This window comes from Salmo salar, chromosome 05 (genome assembly GCF_965601325.2).
Source record: "Salmo salar chromosome 05, fSalSal1, whole genome shotgun sequence".
Classification (NCBI taxonomy): Eukaryota; Metazoa; Chordata; class Actinopteri; order Salmoniformes; family Salmonidae; genus Salmo; species Salmo salar.
In genome coordinates, this window is record NC_138295.1 from 50,490,697 (window position 1) to 50,511,835 (window position 21,139).

The window sequence follows — 21,139 nt, forward strand, 5'->3', positions numbered from 1 at the left end:
TATAGTTTTGACAAGTCGGTTAGGACATCTACTTTGGGCATGACAAGTAATTTTTCCAACAATTGTTTACAGACAGATTATTTCACTTATAATTCACTGTATCACAATTACAGTGGGTCAGAAGTTTACATACACTAAGTTGACTGTGCCTTTATACAGCTTGGAAAATTCCAGAAAGTGGTGTCATGGTTTAGACGCTTCTGATAGGCTAATTTACATCATTTGAGTAAATTGGAGGTGTACTTGTGGATGTATTTCAAGGCCTACCTTCAAACTCAGTGCCTCTTTGCTTGACATCACTGGAAAATCAAAAGAAATCAGCCAAGACCTCAGAAAAAAAATTGTAGACCTCCACAAGTCTGGTTCATCATTGGGAGCAATTTCCAAATGCCTGAAGGTACCACGTTCATCTGTACAAACAATAGTACGCAAGTATTAACACCATGGGACCACGCAGCCGTCATACCGCTCAGGCTGGAGATGCGTTCTGTCTCCTAGAGAAGCACGTACTTTGGTGTGAAAAGTGCAAATAAATCCCATAACAACAGCAACCGACCTTGTGAAGATGCTGGAGGAAACAGGAACAAAAGTATCTATCCACTGTAAAATGAGTCGTATATCGACATTACCTGAAAGGCCACTCAGCAAGGAAGAAGCCACTGCTCCAAAACCGCCATAAAAAAGCCAGACTACAGTTTGCAACTGCACATGGGGACAAAGATCGTACTTTTTGGAGAAATGTCCCCTGGTCTGATGAAACAAAAATAGAACTGTTTGGCCTTAATGATCATCATTATGTTTGGAGGAAAAAGGGGGATGCTTGCAAGCCAAAGAACACCATCCCAACCATGAAGCATGGGGGTGGCATCATCATGTTGTGGGGGTGCTTTGCTGCAGGAGGGACTGGTGCACTTCACAAAATAGATGGCAACATGAGGAAAGAAAAAGACATCAGTCAGGAAGTTAAAGCTTGGTCATAAAGGGGTCTTCCAAATGGACAATGACCCCAAGCCTACTTCCAAAGTTGTGGCAAAATGGCTTAAGGACAACAATGTCAAGGTATTGGAGTGGCCATCACAAAGCCCTGACCTCAATCCTATAGAAAATTTGTGGGCAGAACTGAAAAAGCTTGCGCGAGCAAGGAGGCCTACAAACCTGACTCATTTACACCAGCTCTGTCAGGAGGAATGGGCCAAAATTCACCCAACTTATTGTGGGAAGCTTGTGGAAGGCTACCCAGAATGTTTGACCCAAATTAAACAATTTAAAGGCAATGCTACCAAATACTAATTGTATGTATGTATGTAAACTTCTGACCCACTGGGAATGTGACAAAAGAAATAAAAGCTGGAATAAATCACTCTCTACTATTATTCTGACATTTCACATTCTTAAAATAAAGTGGTGATCCTAGATGATCTAAGACAAGCAATTTTTACAAGGATTAAATGTCAGGAATTGTGAAAAACTGAGTTTAAATGTATTTGGCTAAGTTGTATGTAAACTTCAACTGTATATATATATATATGTGTGTGTGTGTGTGTGTGTGTGTGTGTGTGTGTGTGTGTGTGTGTGTGTGTGTGTGTATATTTGCAAAAGAATACAGTGCCTTGCGAAAGTATTCGGCCCCCTTGAACTTTTCGACCTTTTGCCACATTTCAGGCTTCAAACATAAAGATATAAAACTGTAATTTTTCGTGAAGAATCAACAAGTGGGACACAATCATGAAGTGGAACGAAATGTATTGGATATTTCAAACTTTTTTAACAAATGAAAAACAGAAAAATTGGGCGTGCAAAATTATTCAGCCCCCTTAAGTTAATACTTTGTAGCGCCACCTTTTGCTGTGATTACAGCTGTAAGTCGCTTGGGGTATGTCTCTATCAGTTTTGCACATCGAGAGACTGAAATTTTTGCCCATTCCTCCTTGCAAAACAGCTCGAGTGAGGTTGGATGGAAAGCGTTTGTGAACAGCAGTTTTCAATTCTTTCCACAGATTCTCGATTGGATTCAGGTCTGGACTTTGACTTGGCCATTCTAACACCTGGATATGTTTATTTGTGAACCATTCCATTGTAGATTTTGCTTTATGTTTTGGATCATTGTCTTGTTGGAAGACAAATCTCCGTCCCAGTCTCAGGTCTTTTGCAGACTCCATCAGGTTTTCTTCCAGAATGGTCCTGTATTTGGCTCCATCCATCTTCCCATCAATGTTAACCATCTTCTCTGCCCCTGCTGAAGAAAAGCAGGCCCAAACCATGATGCTGCCACCACCATGTTTGACAGTGGGGATGGTGTGTTCAGGGTGATGAGCTGTGTTGCTTTTACGCCAAACATAACGTTTTGCATTGTTGCCAAAAAGTTCGATTTTGGTTTCATCTGACCAGAGCACCTTCTTCCACATGTTTGTTGTGTCTCCCAGGTGGCTAGTGGCAAACTTTAAACGACACTTGGATATCTTTAAGAAATGGCTTTCTTCTTGCCACTCTTCCATAAAGGCCAGATTTGTGCAGTATACGACTGATTGTTGTCCTATGGACAGAGTCTCCCACCTCAGCTGTAGATCTCTGCAGTTCATCCAGAGTGATCATGGGCCTCTTGACTGCATCTCTGATCAGTCTTCTCCTTGTATGAGCTGAAAGGGAGGGACGGCCGGGTCTTCGTAGATTTGCAGTGGTCTGATACTCCTTCCATTTCAATATTATCGCTTGCACAGTGCTCCTTGGGATGTTTAAAGCTTGGGAAATCTTTTTGTATCCAAATCCGGCTTTAAACTTCTCCACAACAGTATCTCGGACCTGCCTGGTGTGTTCCTTGTTCTTCATGATGCTCTCTGCACTTTAAACAGACCTCTGAGACTATCACAGAGCAGGTGCATTTATACGGAGACTTGATTACACACAGGTGGATTCTATTTATCATCATTAGTCATTTAGGTCAACATTGGATCATTCAGAGATCCTCACTGAACTTATGGAGAGAGTTTGCTGCACTGAAAGTAAAGGGGCTGAATAATTTTGCACGCCCAATTCTTCAGTTTTTCATTTGTTAAAAAAGTTTGAAATATCCAATAAATTTTGTTCCACTTCATAATTGTGTCCCACTTGTTGTTGATTCTTCACAAAAAATTACAGTTTTATATCTTTATGTTTGAAGCCTGAAATGTGGCAAAAGGTCGAAAAGTTCAAGGGGGCCGAATACTTTTGCAAGGCACTGTATATGGGGGATTGGAAGTGTTGCAGTCAATTACATTGATGGAAGCTACAATCTATCTGCAATATTACAGCTGATCTACCCCCTAAAATAATAAATAATTGTAAATAATATATATTTTTTAAATACTCCCCAACGGTCTCATGAGAGGCGAAGGTCTTGTCATGCATCCTCCGAAAAATGACCTGCCAAACTGCACTTCTTGAAAATGAAATAATCTGCAAAATATCGCAATTTTAAAACAAGCCATAGAAAGTTTGTTGCAATTTCAGTTTAATCCACCAGAAATGTCAAATATACTAATCGATCAAAAAACAGTCAGTCAATCGATCAATAATATAATAAAATCTTAGCAACAATGTTTCTTTAATTTTCAATCTGTAGAAACTATGAGAATAGAAAGGTTCAGAACTTTTGTGAAACATCACAGCACAGTTGAGAAATGTATGGCAAATAGAAATAAAAGCTGGATGGTCTTCAGAGATTGATGGGAGGAGTTGAGGTTAGCTGAAGGATAGGACTAAAAACAAACAAAAGGTAACTATTGTAAAATATACTGTGTCCGTAAAATGTACATAGTATGTTTAAGCTGGAAGTAGAAGCCTAAGTGTTGTCTATTAGTTTACTCCAATTAGGGAAGGAGTGGTAGGGTTAGGAGAAAATAATAAAGGCAAATATATTTAAAAATATATATATTTTATATACACACTACAGTTCAAAAGTTTGGGGTCACGTAGAAATGTCCTTGTTTTCCATAAAAACATACATGAAATGAGTTGCAAAATGAATAGGAAATATAGTCAAGACGTTGACAAGGTTTTAAATAATGATTTTTAATTGAAATAATAACTGTGTCCTTCAAACTTTGCTTTCGTCAAAGAATCCTCCATTTGCAGCAATTACAGCCTTGCAGACCTTTGGCATTCTAGTTGTCAGTTTGTTGAGGTAATCTGAAGAGGTTTCAGCCTATGCTTCCTGAAGCATCTCCCTTAAATTGGATTGGCTTGATGGGCACTTCTTACGTACCATACTGTCAAGCTACTGCCACAACAGCTCGGTAGGGGCGGCAGGTTGCGTTGTGGTTAGAGCGTTGGACCAGTAACCAAAAGGTTGCTGGATTGAATCTCTGAGCTGACAGGGTAAAAATATGTTATTCTACCCCTGAACAAGGCAGTTAACTTACTGTTCCCCAGTAGGCCGTCATTGTAAATAACAATTTGTTCTTAACTGACTTGCCTAGTAAAATTTCTTTTTAAAATAGGGTTAAGATCCAGTGACTGTGCTGGCCACTCCATTATAGACAGAATACCAGCTGACTGCTTCTTCCCTTAATAGTTATTGCATAGTTTGGAGCTGTGCTTTGGGTCATTGTCCTGTTGTATGAGGAAATTGACTCCAATTAAGCGCTGTGCACAGGGCATAGCTTTAAAAAATAATAATAATAATTCTAAACATACAGTAGATATACTTGTAGTGAAGCCGCTCAAAAATTACACCACACCAGTCATCAAACAGACTCCCATTCAGAGCGACACACAGAAGTATCCAGGCAGAGTTCCTCTGTCCAGTGTCTGTGTTCTTTTGCCCATCTTAATCTTTTCTTTTTTGGACAGTTTGAGATGTGGCTTTTTCTTTGCAACACTGCCTAGAAGGCCAGCATCCCGGAATCGCCTCTTCACTGTTGACGTTGAGACTGGTGTTTTGTGGGTTCTATTTAATGAAGCTGCCAGTAGAGGACTTGTGAGGCATCTGTTTCTCAAACTAGACACTCTAATGTACTTGTCCTCTTGCTCAGTTGTGCACCGGGGCCTCCCACTCCTCTTTTCTATTCTGGTTAGAGACAGTTTGCACTGTTCTGTAAAGGGAGTAGTACACAGCGTTGTATGAGATCTTCAGTTTCTTACCAATTTCTCGCATGGAATAGCCGTCATTTCTCAGAACAAGATTAGACTGACGAGTTTCAGAAGAAAGTTATTTATTTCTGGCCATTTTGAGCCTGTAATTGAACCCACAAATGCTGATGCTCCAAATACTCAACTAGTCTAAAGAAGGCCAGTTTTATTGCTTCTTTAATCAGTACAACAGTTTTCATCTGTGCTAACATAATTGCAAAAGGGCTTTCTAATGATCAATTAGCCTTTTAAAATGATAAACTTGGATTAGCTAACACAACTTGCCATTGGAACACAGGAGTGATGGTTGCTGATATTGGGCCTCTGTACGCCTATGTAGACATTCCATAAAAAAAAATCTGCCGTTTCCAGCTACAGTAGTCATTTACAACATTACCAATGTCTACACTGTATTTCTGATCAATTTTATGTTATTTTAATGGACAAACATTTTTGATTTCCTTTCAAAAACAAGGACATTTCTAAGTGATCCCAAACTTTTCAACGGTAGTGTACATGTCTACAAAAAATATATATGTTGATTGGAAATGACGCAGACAATTACGTTGATGGAAGCCACAATCCATCAGCTATATTAAAGCTGATCTACCCCCTAAAAAATATACTATTAAAATAAATAATCTATGCGAAGGAGATGTCGCGCTGCATGAGGCAAAAATGGTGGTCACACCAGGTTCTGACTGGTTTTCTGATCCATGCCCCTATCTTTTTAAAAGGTTTAAAAGGATCCGCACCTTTTTTTCAATTTTCCCCTGAAGTGACATACCCAAATCTAACTGCCTGTAGCTCAGGACCTGAAGCAAGGATATACATATTATTGATACCATTTGAAAGGAAAAACTTTGAAGTTTGTGGACATGTGAAATGAATGTAGGAGAATATAACATATTAGATCTGGTAAAAGATAATACGAAGAAAAAAAACATGGTTTATTAATATCTTTTCAAGTTCATAACTGTGCACTCTCAAACAATAGCATGGTATTCTTTCACTGTAATAGCTACTGTAAATTGGACAGTGCAATTAGATTAACAAGAATTTAAGCTTTCTGCCAATATCAGATATGTCTATGTCCTGGGAAATGTTCTTGTTACTTACAACCTCATGCTAATCACATTAGCCTATGTTAGCGCAACCGTCCCGTGGGGGACCCACCAATCCTGTTGAGGTTTTAATGTTTCTGTGGAATTTTAGATGCAATTTCAACATATACATAGTTCTGATGATCATCTTGAAATTAGATTGATGTATGAACCCATTAGTCAGGTTAAGTCCATTTAAATTGAAGTTTTACCTTAATTGCAATGTTTACAACGCTGGTTGAAATGAGATGATGGTTGCTAACTTTTTTCAAATCGAATGTATTTTCCACTTTAATTCCACGTCACAACATGTTGAGAAATGATGTTGAAACAACTTCGATTCAACTGGAATGCTGTGATACATACCTTAGGATAGTCACCAAGACCAGAATGTTTCCAACAAGCCCCGTTGAACAGAGGAATCCAATGAGAGAAGGTAAAATAGTGGTCTCTGTTAGATGGACGAAATTATAGTAAGCATGATAAGGGTCATTGTACTGATTGTCCCAAGATTCATTGAGAAGTATTTGAGTTGTCCGATTCCAGAATGCACGTCCGTCCATCATGGAAAAAGAAAAACGTGTTCAAGAGCTGGTGATGAGTTACTAAAACTGAACTAAATATACTGTTCCATGGTCAGGTGGTGGTGATGAAGAATTTCCAATCATCACTGCTGAACGGTGGGAGCTAACGTTCTCTTGAAGACTTGCAATGAAACTCCAAGAGCGCATTACACACGCAGTTTGAACATGCTCATTTGCATTGGTCATGCTCGGTATGCTGTTTATCAAACGGAACACAAAGAGATTTTATACATTGCCAGAGCATAACAAGATGTGTTTTCTTGAGATAAGATTGAGATTATTTGTCCAAACATTAGACTAATAAAACGTTATTATTAGACATGTTTTGAAAACCTTACAGAAAAAGAAAAAAAACTGTCTGTTCCTTAAATCTTTCCTTACAAGGGACGATGTATACCACCTATTTCCAAATGTAATGTTAAAAAAACGTTATAAAGTGTATTAAACTGTTAATAAAAATGTATATCTGGTAAAATGACTGTTTTTCTCTTTACACATTGTGCAAATGCACAACAACAACGTCATATTCTGACACTGTCTAAAACGTCACCAAGGGCTACCAAATGTCAATACATTGTGTAGGCTTATGTCTGATTAGTGTAGTGGATCTCCTTGAGTTCCCTAGTCACAAATGTAGGCATGTGGAATTGTACAGTGCCTTGAGAAAGTATAAACACCTAGACTTTTTCCACATTTTGTTGTTACAGGCTAAATTTGAAATTAATTAAATGTAGATCTTTTTTTTTGTCACTGGCCTACACACAATACCCCATACTGTTAAAGTGGAATTATGTTTTTAGACATTTTTACAAATTAATTAAAAATGAAAAGCTGAAATGTCTTGTAGTATTCAAACCCTTTGTTAAAGCAAGTCTAAATAGATTCAGGAGTAAACATTTGCTTAACAAGTCCCAAGATAAGTTGCATGTGCAATAATAGTGTTTAACATTATTTTTTAATGACTACCTCATCTCTGTACCCCACATACAATTATCTGTAAGGTCCAGTGAATTTCAAACACAGATTCAACCACAAAGACCAGGGAGGTTTTCCAATGCCTCGCAAAGAAGGGCACCTATCGGTAGATGGGTAAAAATGTTAAAAAAGCAGACACTAAATATCCCTTAGAGCATGGTGTTGTTATTAATTACACTTTGGATTGTGTGAATATTTATGTAAATTATATGCTTATTTCATTTTCAATAAATTTGCAAAAACATGTTTTCACATTGTCATTATGGGGTATTGTGTGAAGATGGGTGAGAATTTTTATTTTGAATCCATTTTGAATTCAGGCTGCAACAACAATGTGGAATACGGCAAGTGGTATGAACACTTTCTGAAGGCACTGTATACCATAAATGTCTTCACAAATGGACTAAAAGCTATGTCTGTGTAATGTCCTCTGGCATACAATGTTCAAAAGACTGTGTTTCTATGTAAAACATGTACTGTACACCAGCAACCCTCCGAAAACCACAGTGGTCACCTTAAATAATATAAATGACATCAAAATATCGGTTGTACCGTAGTTCAGTGCCTGTACACTATGGAGCCATGTCATGTGGTGAAAATGAAACCCATGGTATGCTTACACAATAGCACACAATAGTGTCATGTCCAATATCGAATATAACACTCACTATCAAGGGAGGAGGACGTTACATGCAATTTTTCTGTTGTTGATATCTTCAGCACACACACACGTTGAGACTCAGAAGAAAAGTCAACACGCACAGTTTTTGTGCCAAAACATTGTAGTACATGAGTTTAAAAAAATCAATCAACATTGTTTCCACATCATGGAGACAGCTGAGGAACCCTTTTGGAACCCTTTTTTCTAAGAGTGTAGAACACAAGGGATTTACATAAACATGCATGTTTAATTTGTCCCCTATGACTGAACTAAATGGAGCCTGTCTCCCGAGTGGCGTAGCAGTCTAAGGCACTGCATCTCGGTGCAAGAGGCATCACTACAGTCCCTGGTTCGAATCCAGGCTTTATCACATCCGGCTGTGATTGGGGGTCTCATAGGACGGTGCACAATTGGCCCAGTGTCGCTGGGATAAGCCGTCATTGTAAATAAGAATTTGTTCTTAACTGACTTGCCTAGTTAAATAAAGGTTAAATAAAAAAAGATATAACTTGAACTACATACAACTGAAGATACAGGATAAGAGGAGAATCACATAATGTCCAGGTGTTCTCATTTCTTTCAAATGCCTGTTGCTCCCTAATAACACTGCCTTGCGCAGTCACCTGTTTGAATTGCCAGTAATCCGTATTACAAGGACCACTTCTCAGTGTTACCAGATGTTCTGGCTAAGAATCCTCATTACGCATCTAAAAGACCTGGTGAGAAAACCTCTACTAGGTAGGTAGACACAGACAGCTCCAAATATGACCTGGGAATGGGAAAAATTGTGCTTGTACACTAAGCACAACTTGGCTCCATTCCTGATTTCAGCACAGTTGAGAAAAGAAATGGGAAACGATTAGACAACGGCAGAGATCTAACATAAAGAGAGCACATTTTGACACTCTGTTATGGCCCTACAGAGCCCACATGTGTTTGGGGGAATCAAAGTCCAGGCAATCAAAGTCCAGGAATCCTATCTTCCTTCTAGGCAGGGGGCTGACTGCTGGAGCACTTTGCGTAAAGATAAGGGGATGAAGAGGATAAATAATTGCTTTATCATCTGAAGGACAGGAAAGAAAGCATCACTTATAACTGAGTGGATAAAAGACAAAAACCAACAAAACAACAGTGGTATCATAAATGAACCAGACATGTCAAAAGTCCCCACATAACAACATTGCATCGTCGTGAAAGCTACTGTATGGTCGGATGTTCTAATTTCTTTTGCAAGCCTTTTTCATAAAGGAACCGTATATTAAGCTCTCACGTCACATCACAAGACGTGATAGAGCTATGTAGCTATGGTCGGGCATTCTAAGGTCTGTTGCTGCCTTAAAACATGGCCCTGCCCAGTCACCTGTTTGAGCAAGTGATCTGTATTACGGGGTTGACCACTTCTCACACCCAGACAGAAGCTAAAGGTCACTGCTTAGCAGCATCAGTCCATGGGTAGCTCTCACTGTGCTGAAGTCAGTGTCAATATTTGTTTTTATTGGTTACTCTGTCTTCAAAAGAGAACATTACAATCAATGTTTTTACTTTACTTCTTGAACTTCTCAAATAAATAATAACCAGACGGACAAATAGTGTCTCAGACAGTTCTCTCAGGCTGGTTGTGAGTCATTAGGTGGGATAAGATCAGTCTTACCAGGGGCTGGAAGACCTACTGATGACTCAAAACAAACAATCTAGTTCTTCTCAAGAGGGTGTATAGACAATAAGGTTAAGAATCTATCAAACAATATGATGACAGACACCAGAGTATGTGAGTGGAGCAGCGCTGGAGTGGAGCAAGGAAAGGAGCCTGCCCAATTTGACTGGAGAGTGGAGCGAGATTCCCAAAGGCTGGAGTGTCGACCTTCTGTCCTGCTCCAATAGCGCTCACTTCACCAGCTCAGGGCATACCCGGCCCAGCATGCATTTGTAGTCACTTTGTGTACTGCTAAAGGCCCTTGCTTTAGCTACGGTCATGGAGTTCGCTAAGTATTTTCATAAAAAAACTGTAAAATCACAGAGGTACAAAATCAAGGTGACTTACAAAGGACCAAGAGCAAGAGAGAGAGTGCTGCGATGTAATGTCCACAACCAAAGAATCATTGTGGAATCTGAAAAGACACAAATCCCGAAAGCATGATGGTGTACTTACTACGTGCACATGCTAAAAGAAAGGAATGAGGTGGTTAGCTAATTAAGTCTGACATTGTAGCAAAGTATTTATAAACAAAAAATCTGATCTCTTAAAAGTTTCCTTCCTTTTTGTTCTATTATCTATATAATAGGCCATAATTGATTTTGGCCCAATAGGCCTGGCATATTCCATTTTTCAAGGAGCTTTCCCTTTGGGTTATTTATTTATTTATTTTAACCCAATTCCGTGTTATCTAATTGGTAGTTGCAGTCTTGTCCCATCGCTGCAACTCCCGTACGGACTCAGGAGAGGCAAAGGTCGAGAGCCGTTCATCCTCCGAAACACAACGCCACCAAGGCGCACTGCTTTTTTGACACACTGCTCACTTAACCCAGAAGCCAGCCGCATCAATGTGTTGGAGGAAACACAGTACACACAGGCGACCGAGTCAGCGTGCATGCGCCCAGCTTGCCACAGGAGTCACTAGAGCGCGATGGGACAAGGACATCCCAGCCTGCCAAACCCTCCCCTAACCTGGACGACACTGGGCCAATTGTGCAAGGTCTCATTGGTCTCCCAGTCGAGGCCGGCCACAGCCTGGGATCAAACCAGGATCTATAGTGACACAGCTAGCACTGCGATGCAGTACCTTAGACCGCTGCACCACTCGGGAGGCCTGGTTGGGTTATTTGCCCTAAAAACCTTTAGGCCTACCTAAAATAAAAAAAACTTTGCATCCCTGCCCAGCCTGACAAGAGTGCCCAAAAGGGTGTTTAACATCTCCAGTGGCTCTGCAAGCACCTAGAGGATATTCTCCGCTGCTGGCCTGCTTGCTCTCCAGGCACTATCACATGAGCCTGAAGCCAAAGACTCTGGCCAAACTGGTGTTTCGAAAAATGAATTCATAGGCAATGAGGCATTGTTCGTTTAATTTGTATTTAATTCTAAATAAGTCACAGCTTATATGTACAATTTATAGACTAAGATGATTTAATACAAAAACATGTTGTTTAAATGCTGAGTGCTTAATATCCCTGACTTCCTACCAGCCTGGTGTGTCGCAATTGCAAATGTTTCACAATACATTTCTTTATAGGCTATAGCCTTGAAATAATTTAAATAATATAGCCTAAATAATTCATTTATGTTCCTTCTCAGGCTCCGTGTCTGGCTCGTGACCTATTTAGAGTATTTATATGCTGTTTAATATGACATGTAGCCTATTTGAAATGATGAGCGCTTTTCATGTTTATTATAATACTTTTCATTCAAAACATATGGTTTGGTGTCAATACTTCAAAACCAAATGGTAGGTCCAGGTAGTCACACAAATTGATGGGTATTGGTTAAATTGTGGTTTTAATGAATGGAGCGAATTTGGAGAGGCAGTTTTTTTTCTTGTGAGCAAGGAGCGGATTTTAGCGGAGTGGTTGAAAAGGACATGGAGCACCGGAGCTTGAGCACCGCTCCATGAGCAATGAGCGGGATTTCTGACCACTCAACTCCACTCACATACACTGACAGACACTAATACAGTGAGTATGGTCAGGACTCAAACCTTATTGTTTGCACACCTTATATAGAATACATTATGGTAAGCTTCTGACCATTTTATATGCCAAGAGAGTTCTCAACCATAATTATCATGCCTGTCTACATCAATTCTGACATTCAACAAACTGTATGGGGCCATAAACAAACAAGAAACAGCTCACCCAGAGGCAGTGTTTCTGGTGGGTGGAGACTAATGCGGGGAGGCATAAAACCCTCCTACCTCACTTTTACCAATACTAGGGGCGTTAAAACTCTAGGCCACTTTTATTCTACCCACAGAAACACATACAATGCCCTCCCTTCTGCAAATCTGATCACGACTCCATTCTCGTGCTTCCTATTTACAAACAAAGGCCCAAACTGGAAGAACCAGTGATACGCTCAATACGGAAGTGGTCGGATGAAGCAGATGTGAGGCTACAAGACTGTTTTGCTATGTTCCGAGATACAGCCGATACCATTGAGGAGTTTACCACAACAGTCACAGGCTTCATCAATAAGTGCATAGACGATGTCGTCCCCACAGTGACTATACAAACATATCCAAACCAAAAACTAGGGATTACAGGCAATATCCACCTAGGATAAAGGCTAGAGATACCACTGACAAGGAACGGGGCGGCAGCATAGGCTAGTGGTTAGAGCGTTGGACTAGTAACCGAAAGGTTGCAAGATCGAATCCCCAAGCTAACAAGATACAAAATCTGTCGTTCTGACCCTGAACAAGGCATTGTTCCTAGGCTGTCATTGAAAATAAGATTTTGTTCTTAACTGACTTGCCTAGTTAAATAAAGGTAAAATATATATATTTTTTTTTAAACGGGACATAAATGCATACAAGAAAGCCTGCTACGACCTCCAATGAGACATCAAACATGCAAAAGAACAATACACTCAGAAAAAAGGGTTCCAAAGGGGTTCTTTGCAAAGGGATAAGGTTCTACCAAGAACTGTTTTGATCAGAAGAACCCTTTTTGGAAGACAAGGGTTCTTTGTAAGGCACAGGGTTCTAGAACCATTAACATCCTTAGAACCGTTTTTTGAAGAAAGGGTTCTTTGATGATTCTTTGGAAGGCAAGGATTCTTTGGAAGGCAGAAATGGTTCTCCAAAGAACCATATAATATTTCCCAGCATGCTCCATTGCAGGGAGATTTTCAACATTGTTTGTTTTACTGTTATCAGTTGTTTTTGCATTGATTGGTTGATACATTCTATGCTACACAAAGATAAATAACATAATTTTCTAAACTAATCTGTTAGTAATTGGTTGTTCCAGTTTTCAATCTTCACTACCCTGGCAGTCATTCTGAATGCAGGTTGCAGGTGATTAACAATTCTTCTTGTTGGATATCCTAACTCTAGCTGGATTCCAATAGGAATTACACATCACTTTGCAAGCCAGCATAATGTGACTTGCAGGCCTGATGTGGCCTGTAAACAAGGAGATTCCTAACACCCCTGTGTTAGGGTATAACTAGGCCCTCAAAGAAAGACCTTATATATGCAATGTATTGTCATAAATCACTATGTAAGAATGTTGTTTATAGACTACTGTACAGCTCAGTGTTCAACACCATAGTCCCCTCCGATCTCATCACAAAGCTAGAGAGCCTGAGATTGAACACCTCCCTCTGCAACTGGATCCTGGACTTTCTGATGGGTCGGCCCCAGTTGGTGAGGGTAGGAAACAACACCTCCGCCACGCTGACCCTTAACATGGGGGTCCCTCAGGGGTGTGTACTTAGTCCCCTCCTGTACTCGCTGTTCACCCACGACTGCCTGGCAATGCACAACTCCAACACCATCAAGTTTTCTTACGATATGACGGTGGTAGGCCTGATCACCAACAGCAATGAGACAGCCTACAGGGAGGAAGTCAGAAGCTTAGCAGTGTGGTGCCAGGACACCAACCTGTCCCTCAACGTCAGTAAAACTAAGGACCTGATCGTGGACTATTGGAGAAAGAGGGGAGAGACTCCATCCACAGAGCTGTGGTCCACACACACCCCCACTGTCATGAAGAGGGCACGGCAACACCTCATCCCTCTCAGGAGGCGAAAAAGATTTGGCATGGGCCCTCGGATCCTCAAAATGTTATATAGCTGCACCATTGAAGGAATCTTGACTGACTGCATCACCACTTGTTATGGCAAATGCACCGCCTTCGACCGCAAAGAGCTACAGAGGGTGGTGCAGACAGCCCAGTACATCACTGAGGTTGAGCTCCCTGCCATCCAGGACCTCTATATCAGGCGGTGTCAGCTCTCGTATCAACAGGCTCCGAGACAGCTTCTACCCCGAAGCCATAAGACTGCTAAATAGCCATAATACTGCTAAATAGTTCAGATAGCCATTAATTGACTATCTGCACTGACCCTTTCTTGCACTGACCTTGTGCACACTCACTAGACTATGTATACACACACTAACACACACTCCATTGACACCCCCACACAAACCCCCCAGACATTCACATACGCACACACAACCACATAACACACACATGCGTACCGACAGAACAAACACACTTTTACACATCATTTGCTGCTGAAACTCTGGTCTTTCTTTTATTCTTATTATGATCTATTATGATGCCTAGTCACTTTACCTTTCCTTCATGTACATACACTACATGACCAAAAGTATGTGGACACCTGCTCTTCGAACATCTCATTCCAAAATGATGTGCATTAATATAGAGTTGTTCCCCTATTTGCTGCTATAATAGCTTCCACTCTTCTGGGAAGGCTTTCCACTAGATGTTGGAACATTACTGCGGGGACTTGCTTTCATTCAGCCACAAGAGCATTAGTGAGGACTTTGGGCGATTAGGCCTGTTTTCGCAGTTGGCGTTCCAATTCATCCCAAAGGTGTTCGACGGGTTGAGATCAAGGCCATGTGCAGACCAGTCAAGTTCTTCCACAGATCGACAAACTAACTCTGTATGGACGTCGCTTTGTGCACGTGGGCATTGTCATGTGAAAACAGGAAAGGGCCTTCCCCAAACTGTTGCCACAAAGTTGGAAGCACAAAATCGTGTAGAATGTCACTGTATGCTGTAGAGTTAAGATTTCCCTTCACTGGAACTAAGGGCCTTAGCCTAAACCATAAAAAACAGTCCCAGACCATTATTACTCATCCACCAAACTTTGCACTATGCATTGGGGCAGGTAGCGTTCTCCTGGCATCCGCCAATTCCAGATTCATCACTCCAGAGAACGCGTGTTCACTGTTCCAGAGTCCAATGGCGACGAGCTTTACGCCCCTCCAGCCGACATTTGGCATTACTCATGGTGATCTTGTGTGTGACTGCTCAGTCTTGGAAACACAATTCATGAAGCTCCCGACGAACTGTTATTGTGCTGACATTGCTTCCACAGGCAATTTGGAACTAGGTAGTGAGTGTTGCAACCGAGGACAGAGGATTTTTACACGCTAAGTGAGCTTGTGTGGCCTACCACTTCGTGCCTGAGCCGTTGTTGCTCCTAGACGTTTCCATTTCACAATAACAGAACTTACAGTTCACCGGGACAGCTCTAGCAGGGCAGAAATTTGACGAACTGACTTGTTGGAATGGAGGCATCCTATGATTGTCTGGTGTTGAAAGTCACGGAGTTCTTCAGTAAGGCCATTCTACTGCCAATGTTTGTCTATGGAGGTTGCATGGCTGTGTGCTCAATTTTATACACCTGTCAGCAACAGGTGTGGATGAAATAGCTGAATCAATCAATTTGAAGGGGTGTTTACATACACTACATATACAAAAGTATCGCCCTCAAATACCTCTGCACATTGATCTGGTACTGCTACTCCCTGTATATAGCTCCACATTGATCTGGTACTGGTACTCCCTGTATATAGCTCCACATTGATCTGGTACTGGTACTTCCTGTATATAGCTCCACATTGATCTGGTACTGCTACTCCCTGTATATAGCTCCACATTGATCTGGTACTGCTACTCCCTGTATATAGCTCCACATTTATCTAGTACTGCTACTCCCTGTATATAGCTCCACATTGATCTTGTACTGGTACTCCCTGTATATAGCTCCATTCTTGGGTATTTTATTTTATTTGTCTTATGTTACTATTTTATTTGTATTATTTTTAAACTATTGTTGGGAAGGAATTGTAAGTAAGCATTTCACAGTTTTACTCTAATTTACTCTTGAGCCAACATCCGCCGAGTTTACAGTGAATGTGGTGCCCACGAACATTGTGAATACTGCCTTTAATAGGCACATTGTTGACAGAGCAACACGCTTCTCTATAACCCCGGCCTTTGTGTATGGATGACCGACTCTTACCGGTATATCCATGGGAAAAGAGTTAGTCATGCTACTTTGGAACGGCTGAGTGGTGACATCTAACATGTGACATCAAAGACCCACTCTCCTCTCACCCTGTGCATCACAGCCAACAGTCTTTCTCCTAGTTATATGTTTTATACACACATTTTCTGTTAGCTTTGAAGATTCGTTTTTCCCTCTTAGTATGACAGGGTCATGGGAGCAAACAATGGTAATGCCCAAACCTTACCCAAGAAACCCTTAAAAGTACTGTACACACACAAACAAACACAGTGACAGCAGATATGAAGTTAACAATAATTTAAACCATTTTATTTGATCATGTCTATTTTGGCTCATATCTATCACATTCATGAAGTTATTTTCTCTTTTACATTAAAACCACAATCACCATTGTCTTGATGATATTGCATTTCTGTAGTCTCCTTCACTCCCTTCCTGGATCACTTCTCCTTTGTGCCCCATGTCCCTCGCCCTCAGTCTCTCCACCACATCACAGTTTGCATGACTGGATGGTCATGGCGTCCTCTGGCCAGCGGTAAGAGTCCACAGCAAACTCGTCATAGTCAGGGCTGTAGATCAGGGAGCGCACAAAAGCCTCCTTATCCTCAGGCTCCGGGTACAGCGTCGCCAACTTGTGCTCATAGGCAAACTCCACGATCTGTAAGACACGCAAACACACACACGATAGTCTATACAGTGTACACCGATGAACTGAGTAGTATACAAAACATTAAGAAAACCTGCTCTTTCCATGACAGACTGACCAGGTGAATCCTGGGGAATGCTATGATCCCCGCACTTGTTAACTCCACTTCAAATCAGTGTAGATGAGGGTGAATGGGCAAGACAACTCAATATTAGGAAGGTGTTCCTAATGTTTGGTATACTCAGAGTAAGTGTGAAGACCGATTGAGGGTATAGAAGTATGAAGTCCTAAGGACATGTTTGTTTGTGTGTGTGTGTGCGCGCACACAGATGTGTGTGTGCTCTCACCTTCACGGCCAGCTTGAGAGAGACATCTCTGATGGTGTTCAGGGGAGGGTACAGTCTTCCCTCTGACAGATCCTTCTCTGTCACCAGGTCAGCAATGGTCTGTCAGAGAGCAACCAAATGGATGAGTTATGCACACACAGTCACAAACAGATATTCGGCATACCTTAACACACACACATTTTACTGTAAAGAGTATTGAGACGTTGGAATGCATTATAAAAAAAGTTACATTTGATTAGATTTCTATATGATATACCGGCTGGGTGGGGCATGAGGGTATAATGGGTGGCAATCAGTGTAGATAACGTAGCTAAGACTTAACATTCATCCCACCTTCCCCCTCCTGCTGTTGCGCAACCGTCCTCCATCCTCAGTCTACCTCATTGGTAGGCTGAGTGTGGCTCTCATATGCCTGAGGCCCATGATGACAGTATCAAATAAAATATGAAATTGTCATTCAGTAACGCACCCACACTTATGCATCACCGTGAAGCTTTAATCGTCTCCCATGTCTGCAGAGCCAGGCAGCACAGAGCAAAGCGAGCTGATTGGCATTCGCACAAGAACAGCCTATGAGAGGTTATCAATTTGGGCATTTTTTCTGATGGTTTATTGACTGGGCTCACAGGGATATTATTATATTTGCCATGCCACTGAGCTGGGGACAGACATGAGGACATTTTTAAGTGATTTCCTTAATGATCTGTAAGCACAGACTGGGTTTCACTGTGGTGTTTTTGCAGACTTAAGTGTAGACTTTAGTGAATACTGTAGTATTTACAGTAGTATACTGTAGTATTTACAGTTAACTATAGTATGAATACTGTTGTAAAATAACTAGTATATACTGTAGTAATTAATGTAGTGTTTTTGTGGACATTACTGTAGTATTTACTATAGTGTTTTATTATATTTGACATAGAAGTGGAGTTTTTCTCCTCCAGGAAACCTACTGGAGAAATGTAGGTTTCTCCAGTAGGTTGTACATAACCTGTAAGGAGGTAGGACTTGGGTCTAAACAGATAGTTCTGAGATTCTGCTCTTTCTATATAACTGAGGTCTATACCTGGCATGTAGGTTTCTCACTCCTGGGTGGCACAAATTGCGATATGGGGGAGGGGAATGGGAAAGGTATATGCACATCCGATACTGTAGTATTTACTATAGTTAAAAGAGTAGTGTTTTTGCAGACATTTCTGTAGCATTTACTACAGTGCTTTTTTTGCGGATAATACTGTAGTGTTTACTATAGTATTCTACAGTTTACTATAAGTAAGTACTGTAGTATTCTATAGTAAACTGTAGTAGTTTTCATGTAGGGTCTCCAGGAAGGAGTGAAGATGAAGAGGGAAGAAGAAAGAGGGAGACATATGGGGGAAGAATTATAGCGAGATTGAGTTAAAAAAAATAGAGAAGGCGATACGGAAAGTGAAAGAGAGAGATATTGAGTTGGAGAAAATACATGAATAGAGAAGGAGAAGAAGAAATATACAAAAGGAGAGCGATAGAGAGGGAGTTGAATAGGAAGTGATAGAGAGAATGGAAGAGAGTGTGTTAAAAAAGAGGCCAGATATAGGGAGGAAGATACAGAGAGAGTCAGTTGAAGAAGAGAAAGTGGTGTGTGTGTGTGTGTGTGTGTGTGTGTGTGTGTGTGTGTGTGTGTGTGTGTGTGTGTGTGTGTGTGTGTGTGTGTGTGTGTGTGTGTGTGTGTGTGTATTAAGATGATATTTTAATGAGTGCTCTGTCACCAAGCTATTTGAAAGTAAATGAACTGATAATTGGATGGATGCGTGTTACCTCTGCGGTGGTGAGGAAGATCTCATCGGTGATGTGTCGGATTGCACAGGCGGTGACGCCCAGGCCGACTCCAGGGAACACGTATGCATTGTTGCCCTGGCCAGGGAAGAACGTCCGCCCATCAGGGAGGGTCACGGGTTCAAATGGACTGCCACTGGCAAAGATGCCCCGCCCCTGGACCAAACAAGTGTCGAGGGTGTCAACACAGGAAAATATATTACTGTGCATATAATGTACATACACACTGACTCAACCTCTCTCCTCTCTAAATTAACTTTCCCCCTGGGTCTTAGTAGTAAGTACAATATGTGCTCTTAATCAATTTATGGAGTGGCTGCAAGGCCGAATTCTCTGGACGCCTCTTCCTTCTGTAGCATGTACAGGATTGGAAACTACAGTACTCTGGCGAAAACGCAGGACGTTCGGCTGCCCAGGAGGTGGAATACTGGCAAATTTAAATCGTGCTGTCGATCAATTTCTGTGGTGTTGATCAATGAAAAGCGAAATAACAGTTTTGTGGTTAAAATGCAGACTGTTTAGACTGTGTCCTGCTTATGTTTATGCTACTGCAATATCTTAAGTTACAACAGACAAAGAGGGTTGTAGCCTACATCCTAAATTAACCTACAAAATACATATATTTTTGGAACGTTAGTTTAAATCGCCACAGGGTTTTTATTTCAGCTGTTCAGAAATATGAGGCTGAAGTAACCCAAGTAACACTTGAGCAGAACGTGATTCCTTTGTTTAGCTCTGGGGAAGAGGCGTCCAGGTGGGCGGGACAAGTGTTGAAGTACACAGATACTTCAGACCCACTCCAGTACCTCTGTGATGGTGTAGCACTGCTCGGCAGTGCACTCTGCCTTGCTGGTGGGGTTGCTAAGAGCGAAGATGATCGGCCTCTTGTTAAACGAGGCCATGTCCCTGATGATTTCCTCCGTGAAAGCTCCAGAGATGGCTGCCACACCTAGAGAGCAGGATCGTATTCATTAGGCACCAAAAGGAAGAAAACAGACTGAAATAGGGAGGGACTACCTGAACTTAAATCCAATACGAAATGCTCACTTTCGTTTTCCATTGCAAAATGTTTTGCTACGGTGTATCCTAATGAATAAGACCCACGAGATCACACATTAACCATGCAGACCACTACAAACTCTAACCCAGGGGTGGTAAACCATCTCTATCCACCTGGAGAGATATTGGGTAATTGGAATTTCAATTAATCTCAGTGATTTACTGGATTGTAACCTGTATACTTACTGTTTTCTATACTATTCTATGGTATCTCATTCACTTAATAATGTTTACATATCATTACTCATCTCATATGTATATACTGTTTTCTATTCTATTCTAGTGTATCTTAGTCCGTTCCGACATTGCTCATCCATAAGTATATAGTCTTAATTCATTCCTACTTAAGATTTGTGTGTATTGGGTATATGTTGTGTAATTTGTTAGATATTTCTTGTTAGATATTACTGCACTGTCGGAGCTAGAAGCACAAGCATTTCGCTACACCCGCAATAACATCTGCTAATCACGTGTATGTGACCAATAAAATTAGATTTGATTTATAAATAAAGGTTCAATTAAAATCCAATTGACCCCCTCCCTGCCTCCCCAGTGAGCTGATTGGTGTATTACCTATGATGGCTGTGGGTTTGAGCTCATGCACCACATCTACCAGGTTTCTCATCTGCTCGTGTTCGTGGGCAAACCTCTCCTTCTCATGGGTCAGGTGGTCTCTTCCCTGAGGGTGGAAGAGAGATAGTTGGAAGACAGATTATGATGGAGCTTGTTTCTACACATGCCAACAACTGATGTTCTCTTTGATCATCTCTGAAATAAATACATAGAGGAATTCAAACACAGACACAAAGACACAAAGACTATCTGCAAGAGCCAAGGATTC

General features: G+C 41.1%; 2 protein-coding genes across 2 annotated transcripts in view; both read right to left on the reverse strand.

Moving 5' to 3' along the window:
- LOC106604995 (melanin-concentrating hormone receptor 2) overlaps positions 1-6,772 on the reverse strand; it is a 29,716-nt gene extending 22,944 nt beyond the window's left edge. Inside the window, exon 1 of the mRNA XM_045717726.2 lies at positions 6,576-6,772. Within this exon, the coding sequence (XP_045573682.2) occupies positions 6,576-6,772 (197 nt within the window). The remainder of the gene's footprint in view (positions 1-6,575) is intronic.
- Positions 6,773-16,713: 9,941 nt separating this feature from the next.
- LOC106605032 (NADP-dependent malic enzyme) overlaps positions 16,714-21,139 on the reverse strand; it is a 169,036-nt gene continuing 164,610 nt past the window's right edge. Inside the window, exons 10-14 of the mRNA XM_082975261.1 lie at positions 20,872-20,977; positions 20,046-20,188; positions 19,222-19,395; positions 17,425-17,523; positions 16,714-17,089 (exon numbers count right to left, since the gene is read on the reverse strand). Of these exons, the coding sequence (XP_082831387.1) occupies positions 16,922-17,089; positions 17,425-17,523; positions 19,222-19,395; positions 20,046-20,188; positions 20,872-20,977 (690 nt within the window). The 3' untranslated portion in view covers positions 16,714-16,921. The remainder of the gene's footprint in view (positions 17,090-17,424; positions 17,524-19,221; positions 19,396-20,045; positions 20,189-20,871; positions 20,978-21,139) is intronic.